A 10,438-nucleotide genomic window follows, 5' to 3' on the forward strand; every position below is an offset into this window, starting at 1 on the left:
AAAACTATTTGGTATATAAATAAATAGAAGTGTATTGATTTTCATTCATACAAGGCTAGCAATCAGTGTTGAACTTTGAACTTTGTATTTAACAGATATGAGAGTGATGTCCATCCTCTCATCTAGCTCTCAACAAAAAAAGTGTATTTCCCAAAATGTTGAAATGTTTAGTCTACAATATAGGCATATTATAAAATGGTGGGTAAAAAGTAATTTGATGTCTTAGTTGAATCTTACAAATTTCCCAAAACCCAAAGGGCATTTTCACTTTTCCATGATTTAAAACTGATAAATAAAGCAAATCAACTTAATGGCACCAGATCTAAAATTAGCTCCAACAAGCTGCACCTTTATGTTACGGTATAAGATTACTCATCGGTGGAAACAACCGAGGGTTTCTGAATGGATTCCCGCGCGTTCCCAAACAGTGAGACCCGTCTCCCTGGATACCGTGAGTCATCACTTCTATGATGTCATCAGTGCTTGAGTAACACGTGGAGAAGCCAAAAAGCGCGCGCTTTGTCAGGGGTGTGACCGAAAAAACTATTGAGCAGTGGGAGGGAAGCTGGTGCTGTGGGAACCAGAAAAACCCACAGTTGTAAATTTAGATAAAGCACCTTTTATTACCACAAAGAACAATAAAACACTAGTAAGTCTCACCAGACAGCCAGAATTACAATGTAGGCCAACTCTCTTTATGGTGTTTTATTATGGGGGAATAATGTCTCCTTCTCACTGCTGAAAATAACTCAGGACTTACCGCAGTTCTCAGGCTATAGGAAGTGTTGGGGAATAACCAGACTGTAGGGGGAAAGTAGTTACAGTAATGGTGTTATGTAATTAAATCACAAAATAAAGGAAATTTAAATGTTTCAGTAACGTAATTAGATAGGCTACTAATCAAAATGTTGGTTGTTACAAAGAGTTTACATCCAAATATGTTGTGTTTGGTAAAGCTAATATGTAAAATAAAACATTAATTCTGTTGCTCTTTTCTTCTTAAGTCAAGCCACACTGAAGAACCTTTAATAAATAAATACTGTTACGCTGCCTGGTTTAAGTTGATGTTTTTAGGACTTTCCGCTTTAATGCCCAGTTGTATAGCCCAAAATGTGCTAGTAATCAAATGTAAGTGACAGTTTAATAAATTAATTAAAGTTTAATTACCTATTACATTACAACAGGGTAAGTAGTAATCTGTAACCCAATACATTTTAAAAGGAGCCACTGCACCAGACAGTAAAAAATAAAGAAATACAAGTTTGCCATCACTATTAAAGTCATATTATTTTCTGTATAATAATCTTGTGTTCTCTATAACATTGTGGAAAGTTAACATTATTTAGGTGGAGACTTCAAATAACCCTCGTGGGTTTTCCATCTTTCAATAAGGTCTATTTTTTTTATTCTTTGTTATGCTTGTAAAATTTTAAATTGTGCAAAAACACTGTACTGTGACGTATCAGCAGCACAAGGACACCATCATTTGGATGCTTTATCTCTTATCTATCCTGGTTAAACTCCCAGATTACATAACAACCTCACACAGCGTACGACAAGCAAGAAGGGAGAGCTGAGGTTAGACAGTCACTTTCTTGACTTACTCATGTGACAACTTACAAACAACCTCATTAGTTTCATCATGCTGTAGGAGTGCCCTCTTCTGGAAAAGAAAAGTAGATTGGCCTTTCTTCAGGAAATAAATACATATAAACAATGCAGGTCTTTTGTAATCAACAGGTATCTTTAATTGAGAGACCATTTCACATTGTATCAAACAAAAGAAAAATAATGGAAAACCTTATAGACAAAATTCAGTCTTATACTACACTTTTTTTTTTTCTAAATGAATGCCATAGTTTTGCATCTTCAATGTGTGAGTGCGTTTATAACAAACAACCAACCATTAACAGATGGAAACCTCCAGTGTGAAGAAGGAGAAGTAGCACGTTGAAAACAGGTTGGTGTTACAGACAATCAAAAGGAGGGACTCTCTTAGAAATCATCCCAATCCTTACGTAAAAAAAATGCTGGCATTGGAACTACTCACTATGTCAAACTACACAGTACATTCATTGACAAAAACTTGTGAACTGGAATGCTGGGTGGCGCAACGCTTCAGGACCGACAACATGGACTTAGATGTGGCGTCACACTTGTACACACCCACTCAATGTCTGTGAAAATTACAACACGTAAAGGGGAGGGACACTAAAATGCTTGATTGTTTAAAAATCCAACACAAAAATGGCCACACAGCCATGTTGAATTCCATCATTTTGAAACAGGCAAGCCTGTACAACCGTTCATCTTCAGCTCCCTTTATACCTGACAGACGTTCCTCTACTTTCTGTCGTTAGACCTGGAGCGGCTGCGGGGAAGGAATAAAACAAACCATTAAAGCGAGCAGGAATTAAACAAGCTGGGACTCTCAGCAGTAAAATTCTCAAACAAACAAGAGCTAGCCAAAGGATGCCTTAATCTGTACTCTGCAAAGCCATGCATGTGGTAATGTCTGTAGAGCAGTGTCTTCTAGAGCAGTGGTTCCCAAACTTTCGGTGGCCAGGCACACCATAATTCATATCCGTACAAAATCCCCTCTCTAACACATAGTATCACTGTAATCTCTCTGTGACTTTGTTTTTAGCCTCGTCCTTGTGAACTAGCTATTCTCCTATTTGATGTGTAACACTAATATTTCCCGCCATGTGCAAATGGTACGATTGTTTTATTTATATTTAGGACAAAGCATAAAAGACCTATTGTTTCTATATTGTGAAATAAGTGTGTAGGACCAAGTACCGATAAAGTACAGTGTTTCCCTGCGCTGCCCCCCCCCTGAAATTCAAGAAGGCCTTTTTTTTTCTATATTCACAACTCACTTTTCACATTGAACAGGATCTTTTTTATTAAATAAACTAAACTCTTATGTTATTTATCTAATTTATGTGCATGTTTCAGTTGCTTTGCTGAAACAATTAGGCCTATTGCATTTAACTGTGCACAAGGTTATGAATGATTTGTAATTCACTTCAGTGTTTACTGCTCTGGGGGGGTGCTGCCTGGGCTGGATGAGGTCTGTGCGAGGTCAGTTGCTGAGAGCAATGCAACCCCCACACACAGACACAGACACAGACACAGACACACAGACACAGACACACAGACACAGACACACACACAGACAAAGCGGAGGAAAGGTAAGGAGAGAACTTTAAAAATCTGCGCCGCGGACGGACCTCGTCCAGCCCAGGCAGCACCCCCCCAGAGCAGTAAACACTGAATTTAATTACAAATCATTCATAACCTTGTGTACAGTTAAATGCAATAGGCCTAATTGTTTCAAAATCCCACGGCACACCGGAATTTGTCTCACGGCACACCGTTTGGGAACCACTGTTCTAGAGGAAACCCAAAGAGATCTACAGTCGTTTGAGAAGGCGAGTCATATTCCTACGCTTCACATTAAACGGTCACATATCTGTTTGGACACAAGGTGGAAATGTAGGATAGCTCAAAAGACACCAGTACCTCCTTGAGCGTGAGAAAGACCGTGAAGGTTTGTGGTTCCTGTCCCGGGAGAGAGACTTCTCCCTCCTCCTGTCTCTGGAGATAGACCTGCAAAAGCCAAACCATCCTATTAAGTAAACATTTATCACGTTTCCTACATACTAAAACCATGTTTGCCTGTAATGTTAGGTGACTGACTACTGGGGTTGGGTTGCAATTTGGATCCTGTTTCTGATCGTCAAAATACCTGCATGCATATCAAATCAAAATACGCTGAGCTCATCAACTTCATACTTCTGAATCAGGACCACAAGTATCATGATCGAGTAGTTAATTAGACTAGCTTAACACAGGGTCTCTACACAAGTACAAATTTAATTTTAATACATTTTAATATCTCTACAAAATAACTGCAACAAAGTGAAATCGATAAACTACCCTCCAACATTTGCTCTTATTGAGTAGTGTGCGCCAATTGTGAAATTATGGGCCGATACAGATGTTTTGTTGTTATTCATTTTGTTATGTTTCCCCCTTCTGTGCCAGGGAAACAAAGACATCCTCATGATAAAAAAACAAGTTTTAAAGTCATTATTAAGTATTATACTATCTTTGAAAGAGCACAAATTCAATCTTATGAAACAACCTTTAATAAAGCCTTCTTTCATGAATAAGATTGATTTTTTCAATAAGTGCTTCAAAAGCCTCTTTAGCCTGCTACACAACTACCTATACCTACTTAAGATACTGTGAGCATCTCTGCCTTGTTGCAGCTCAGTCTATTTCTCTTCTCATCCAAGTTGTGAGATGCAGAGCTGAACAGCCGCTCACTGCCCGTGCTGGCGTGTGGAGCACATAGTGCTGGAAGAGAGAGGTGATTATTTCTCTAATATCCTAGTATGGTTGGATTTTCGGAAAGAGAAACACCAAAATAGTGCAATACTCCCGTAATTTTCATCTGCAAACAGATCACATGAGCGCGCAGCACCGTTGCTCAGAGTCGTGTCCAGCCAGTGGCTTCTTCTCTGAATCCGCTACTTGGTATGTCAGCTTTGTCACTAAGAACTAAACGTTTAGCTGGCACACGTTCAACAAAAGCGAATATCGGCCGATAACGATGCGACACAGGCCGCACAGCAACTGCCACCGACCTGCCCAGACAGGCTGCATGTGCACATTGCGGAAACTGCTCCATCGACAGAGACAAGGGGAAGCAAAGCCGATGTTGCCTCTCTATACAGACGCCAATTTAATACCTCCCGTTCCAGACATACAAGACAATTTAAAACCTCAATCTAAGATTAAGATTAAGATTTTTAAGGATCTGCAGGGACCATGTTAATAAGAAGATTGGATAGTTTAATATAAATGGTCAATACATTTAGTGGCTACCACTAAAGACTAGAGTTTCAGTTGTTTAGAGCTGTAAATGTAATTTAATGTAAACCAAACCTAATGAGGTTCCAATTTAATTCTGGATTTGGATTCTATAAAATAACTACACCAAATTTCATGTAGAATGAAAATAAAATTACCTGCTTCGACTGCGGCTGAAGCTCCTCTTGCGTGGGGATCTGCACAGGGAAAATAATAAAGTGTTAAGAACAAACACAGACGATCCCCCGTAGAGCTGCACACTATTCCAATCCTTTCCTTACATGGGCCACTTTCAACACAGCCCTTTGTCTATCTCAGTTATTCAAAATGGAAAAAAAAAAAAAAAAAAAACTTGGGTGTTTTTCCAGGAACACAATTATTTCAATCAGAAAATATAACTCACCGACAATGGGCCAAGTGCATAAAGACGGCAGGTAACTATCCCACAGTGCAATGTGCATCTTTGAATAAAATCAGTGTGAATTATAATACAGTTCTTAATTTGAAGTGGTAGGATGTGTGTTCATGGTGTCTGAGCCTCAAAACTTATGACAAAATAGAAGTGAGCTAACTAGCAACATTTGCTCAATCAGAAGATTTAACGCTGCACTGTGGACTGGCCATGGTGTGGGGATAAAGAGACACACAGAGGCCACCGTCTGTATGGAACTGGTCCACTGCACTTTAAGGGAGAACATTAGGAATTGGAAGCTAGTAACAAAAACAATATACTGGTCACTGGGAATAAGTCTTGAGAAGCAACCAGGCTAAGATCTGCTAAAAACCAACCATACAGCACAAAATAAAACCTTTTTATTCAGATTCATAGGGGGGTTGAGGAGTTTTGATTAGTTTGACTTCATAATTCTGCTCAGAGCCCCAGATATAACAGATGTTTGTCTATAATCGAAATGTCTGGAAATGTGAAGTTCCAGACTAATGATTCAAATAATTTAAAAAAGAACAACCTTTTGAAACCAGCTCTTTCAAAACTGTAATCAGCAGTGTACTGAATGAAGCAGGAAAACTTACTAGTATTTTTGGTTTTCAACAAGCTAGATATGACGAAAGGGAGGCAGACTGCCGGCCGGGTAGATTTGGCTGAATAGGACTGGCCAGATGCTGCAAGGTGATTAGGTGGCAGGCAGATGGGGGCTGGCTGTTCGCTTTAATTGGTTAGCCGTAGGCTGCTGTTGGTTGTAGACTTTTGAGAACGCAATACGCTGATTGGTCGGGAATGTGAGGTGGGCCGCTGCCGTTTGGATTAAGGTTGAAGGAGGAGGAGGTTGAGAACGGCATGCTGAGGAACCAATGGGTTGGTGCAACTTGACGACCGGCCATGCCTGGGTCATGTGACAGCACCAGCCAAGCTGATTGGTGCACGATGGTCAGCAGTCACATGATGCTGAAAGAGGACTAGTTGATTGACTCAGAGGATGGTGAGAGGAGGCATGGTGACGGCTCTGTAACGGGTTTCATTCTTATTAATATAGATGAAAAATAAAAAGCATCCTCAAACAAAAGGAAAAAAATGCATCACATTTGGCACTTTTACCCCCCCCCAAAATTTTTTAAACAGATTATACTTTTTCTAACATAAGAGTTGTCTAATCCTCTTTCACAGACCTATTTTGCCATTTTAAAGCAGTAAAAATGCACTATTTTTAGAGTGTACAAAATATTGTAAAAGAAGCATTAGTACCTAAAAGTAGATGTTTTGCAGGCCAGATTTTAAAGATGCTTTTTGCAACTACATAACCTAGTATAATGTCCTATTCCCATGTCATATTTCATTATTTGGTTAAGAATATTTATCTGTTCGGCTCCCTACATAAAATGACCAATAATATAAATGAAGATGAAACTACCACAAATGTATAATCAGCAGAAAAGATTACAAAAACTAGAAATGTCCAGACTGGAAAAACTACCAGGAAATATACTGTGGGTAAGAGAGTGGAATCAGTAAGTCAAAGACAGCTGGTCACTGTCAAATAACAACATGGGTCACCTTCGTTTGGCTTGTGGGCTACGGCGCCTGTTGTCATCTCTGTCTCGAGGACGCCTGCTCCATGGAGGGGGGGCACCACGGGTGCGACTGCGTTTCTCTCCATTGGACAGCTCTACTCGAACCCGGCAACCACACAACGTCCTTTAAAACAACCAGTCATCATTAACCATTATAGCTGCATCAAGATTAATCCTGAATCTCACATTGTGTCCACTGCTGCCTACCTTCCGTCAAGCTCACGCACTGCATCTGTTGCATCTCTGGTATCTTCAAATTCTACGAAGGCGAAGCCTGGAGGGTTCCTGGCGACCCAAACACTGCGGAGAGGACCATAGTAGCCAAATGACCTTTCCAACTCCGTCTTGTTTCCATTGTTCCCCAGATTCCCGACATAGACTTTGCAGTCAAGAGGACAGTCACGATGCATGACTTGGATCTAAAAAAAATAACAAAGAAATGGTTATTAATGCAAAAGTTTAAACTTCAGGAAATCAAAACAGGACCCATAATAAGTGTCTCTTCAGCAGATAACACAATACCTCACACCACCTTGTTCTGTTATAATATGGGAGAAGCTTGAACAAGCAGACTAAACCAAGTTAGCAGAGTGTGTAATGCAAAAATGAACACCAATACTGTATTAATGCAAGAACCAACACATCATAAAACGGAAAGAGCATTGTCCAAGAGTTATGCTAACTTTAGCCTAGCAAGCAATATTATTCATAGTAGTTCAGCCAATACTGACTCCTTAATAGGTTGAAGTAACTTTTAGTTTAACCGTATACTGTTTGCCATGTTACGCCTTTATAATACGTTGTTTGACATGTCACATTAGATTACATTTCGTCGCTTTGAAGCCAATGCTAGCTATGCTAGCTAGCGATAGCTAAAATGGCTGTCCTCTTTCTGAGGCCTGCTGCTGAGCAGCGTTCACAGATTTCAAACAATAACAAGAGCTTAATCAGTTGCGGCGATACGATTTATCGACCCAAATATGGCATTTAAATATAAAGGTTTCAGCACGACACACAACTGTAGGTTGTGTTCAAACTCTACCTTTATCGTTGTCAATTCACCGCCTCGTATATCCGCGCTTCTCCGGTTGGCTCGTTCGGTTCCTTTCGGTCGCCGATGGAAAATGGCGTGACGGGAAATACGCTCGTCAGTCTGGGGTGACAGAGCTGCTGCTGCCGGGAGGGCGGGGTGTAAATCTCACCTGCTCCCTACACATCATTTATATCGCAAATAACTTATATTAAGAGATTCAGTAAGAAGTATATTCAGTACAAATATATATAACGAGTGAGTCCATTTGATTGTGGTGGTTTATTTTCTGCCCCTTAACTTTATTAAGAAAATTCAATGCTTTCATTTCATGGTGTATACATGTTCAAGTTTTTCACTATAAGTTCATCATATATTTGATAGTATAAAAATAATATTCACATAAGATAAATCATTGATGTATTAGGGTTTCACAGTAGTTGCATTATTGGAGGAGCCGGGGGTTTAAGATTATCATCGCCAACAACAACTCTACTACTAGTTATGGGAGGCTGCAAATCCTTTGCATTATATTTGCATTATACAATGTTTTATAATGCAAATGTACCTCTGTCCTCATCTCATCTCAATAAAGGCAACCTTTATTGTTCAAGATTGAATACATCCCAGAGTTGAGTGGTTACAAATTGAGTAATAAGGCAAGGTTTATTTATATATTTCAGTAACAAGGCAATTCAAAGTGCATTACGCAAGACAAGCATTGAGACAAAGTGCAATAGAAACACACCACAGAGTAAAGTTAACTTTTACTTTTCGGTCAGGTTTTACACAGATATTGGCGCACCATGATTTCTGTTCCTCCTAAAGTCTGCAGAGATGCCTTTGAAGTTTTCCCAAACCATGTGTGAATGTGAATAAAGTACAGTATTCATTCATTTACGCCATTTACATTTACAACACGTTGTAATAGAAAATATACAGCAATAAAGAGAGATCTAGCCGTGTCAGTTGTGTATTAGATATTATATGAATATACATGCAAATGCTGAAAAGATGCTGAAAAAAACGTATCTACTTCCAGAGCCACACCGTGTGGTGACTGGAAGAGTAATAGTAGTTTCTATTTTGCAATCAAGCGAGTAAAATGTAAAAGAGAGCATGCGTCGTGAATGAGGATTGCTATGAGTTTAATGTTGCATTTGTAACAACTGGGAACTCACTGCTTCGAATCAGTACCCGTGTACCAAATAAAATAAAGATAATTAATTAATTAATTAATTAATAAAGTAGTCTCTTTTCATACAAAACATTTGAATTGTTCCAATGTCTCAAGTATGAAGATATGTTGATTTTCCTTTCAAATACTTGAATCATTTTAATGTTTTATATTTATATTTTTCTTCATTGAGTAGTCCTAGTTTTAATTTGAATACTTTAAGTACATTTTCCTGATTATACTTACATACTTTATATACATAGTATCATTTTCAATGCAGGACTTTTACTTGTAAAAGAGTATTTTTACATTGTGGTGTTTAATTTGTATACTTCCTTCACCACTTTTCTTTGTTGTCCCACTGTTCCTGAACGCAACTGTATAAATACATTCTCCGGTTACCGCCCACAAAGTTACTCAGCCAGGTGACAGCGGAGCCAGCAGGGACTGTACGCAGCATAACAGACCACATAACGACACCTGTCAGCGCCAAATCAAAGTGGAGGACACGCAAATATTAACACCATTGTAGCTTTAACTTTCCTTTTTTACATTACGTAATTTGAAAGCCTCTGTCCCGTTCGTTGCTGCAGAGTACTTAGCTAGCACATTAACGTTAGCTTCTCTGACGTTACTACCGGAGAGGACCCAGTGGTTGTATCTCTGACCGACAGACAGCGTCGACATGTCGGACCCGGCCGGGGAGGTGAAGCTGGAGGTGAAGCTGGAGGTGAAACAGGCGAGCAAAGAGGTGAAAGAGAGCGAAAACGTAGCGGAAAAATATTCAGCAATGACCGTAAGCAAGAATACCGAAATGAACATGGGAGAGCTGTCGTCCGCCTTCAGCGCTGTGCCGACTCACAAACCTGTTAAAAAGGTAAGCCTCTTCATACAGACTGGCAAATGTAAACACCGTTTTTGGTTTTGTCCAAATATTGTAACTGTGGTAATTATTTGGGTGCAAGGGGTCAGTTGTTCCGCAATACCACCATAGGTCATATTACCTGCCCACACTGAGTACTCCTCCAGTCCTCACGTACATAAAGGGAATAGCCTACTTTCAATCTGAATACATTTTACAATATTTTTCAACACATTTTAAGGAATGTTACATTAAAGCAAAGGCATACACTAATAAGTATTCACACATGGATTGTCTCCCAATCTGTGCTGCAGAATAAAGCCTGTACTTACACAAGAAAGTGGTGACACTGGCAGATTAATATTGAATGTGATATATACATTTGTTACATTAAGTTTTGCAAGATTAGTTTTTTTAAGACCAGATTGTGAAGTCTTAAGAAGAGACATTTTTTGCA

General features: G+C 39.3%; 2 protein-coding genes across 3 annotated transcripts in view; one reads left to right on the top strand and one right to left on the bottom strand.

Annotated features, from left to right (window-relative positions):
- Positions 1 to 1,723: 1,723 nt before the first annotated feature.
- srsf3b (serine and arginine rich splicing factor 3b) lies at positions 1,724 to 8,087 on the bottom strand. 2 transcript variants are annotated; one of them, XR_003832317.1, is made up of 7 exons: positions 7,955 to 8,087; positions 7,120 to 7,331; positions 6,896 to 7,036; positions 5,043 to 5,081; positions 4,247 to 4,368; positions 3,529 to 3,615; positions 1,724 to 2,371 (listed from the first exon to the last, which is right to left on the bottom strand). XR_003832317.1 is itself a non-coding variant. In XM_029432355.1 (6 exons), exons 2-6 carry the CDS (start codon positions 7,320 to 7,322, stop codon positions 2,344 to 2,346), a joined length of 498 nt encoding a protein of 165 aa, XP_029288215.1. In that variant the 5' UTR covers positions 7,323 to 7,331; positions 7,955 to 8,087; the 3' UTR covers positions 1,724 to 2,343. The 2 variants fall into 2 exon arrangements, 1 of the variants encoding a protein (XP_029288215.1); XM_029432355.1 differs by lacking the exon at positions 4,247 to 4,368.
- A 1,460-nt stretch (positions 8,088 to 9,547) lies between these two features.
- Positions 9,548 to 10,438, top strand: part of LOC115008470 (S-adenosylhomocysteine hydrolase-like protein 1) — a 17,066-nt gene continuing 16,175 nt past the window's right edge. The window contains exon 1 of the mRNA XM_029432086.1: positions 9,548 to 9,996. Within this exon, the coding sequence (XP_029287946.1) occupies positions 9,805 to 9,996 (192 nt within the window). The 5' untranslated portion in view covers positions 9,548 to 9,804. The remainder of the gene's footprint in view (positions 9,997 to 10,438) is intronic.

The sequence above is a fragment of the Cottoperca gobio genome, chromosome 5 (genome assembly GCF_900634415.1).
Source record: "Cottoperca gobio chromosome 5, fCotGob3.1, whole genome shotgun sequence".
NCBI classification, from domain to species: domain Eukaryota; kingdom Metazoa; phylum Chordata; class Actinopteri; order Perciformes; family Bovichtidae; genus Cottoperca; species Cottoperca gobio.

Excerpts from the sequence above, each read along its gene's own strand:
- srsf3b (XM_029432355.1), bottom strand. The coding sequence starts at position 7,322 with ATGCATCGTGACTGTCCTCTTGACTGCAAAGTCTATGTCGGGAATCTG. Across the intron at positions 7,037-7,119 it reads GTGCGTGAGCTTGACGGAAG|GACGTTGTGTGGTTGCCGGG; the intron begins GTAGGCAGCAGT and ends GTTGTTTTAAAG. Across the intron at positions 5,082-6,895 it reads AGCCCACAAGCCAAACGAAG|ATCCCCACGCAAGAGGAGCT; the intron begins GTGACCCATGTT and ends TTCCCTGTGCAG.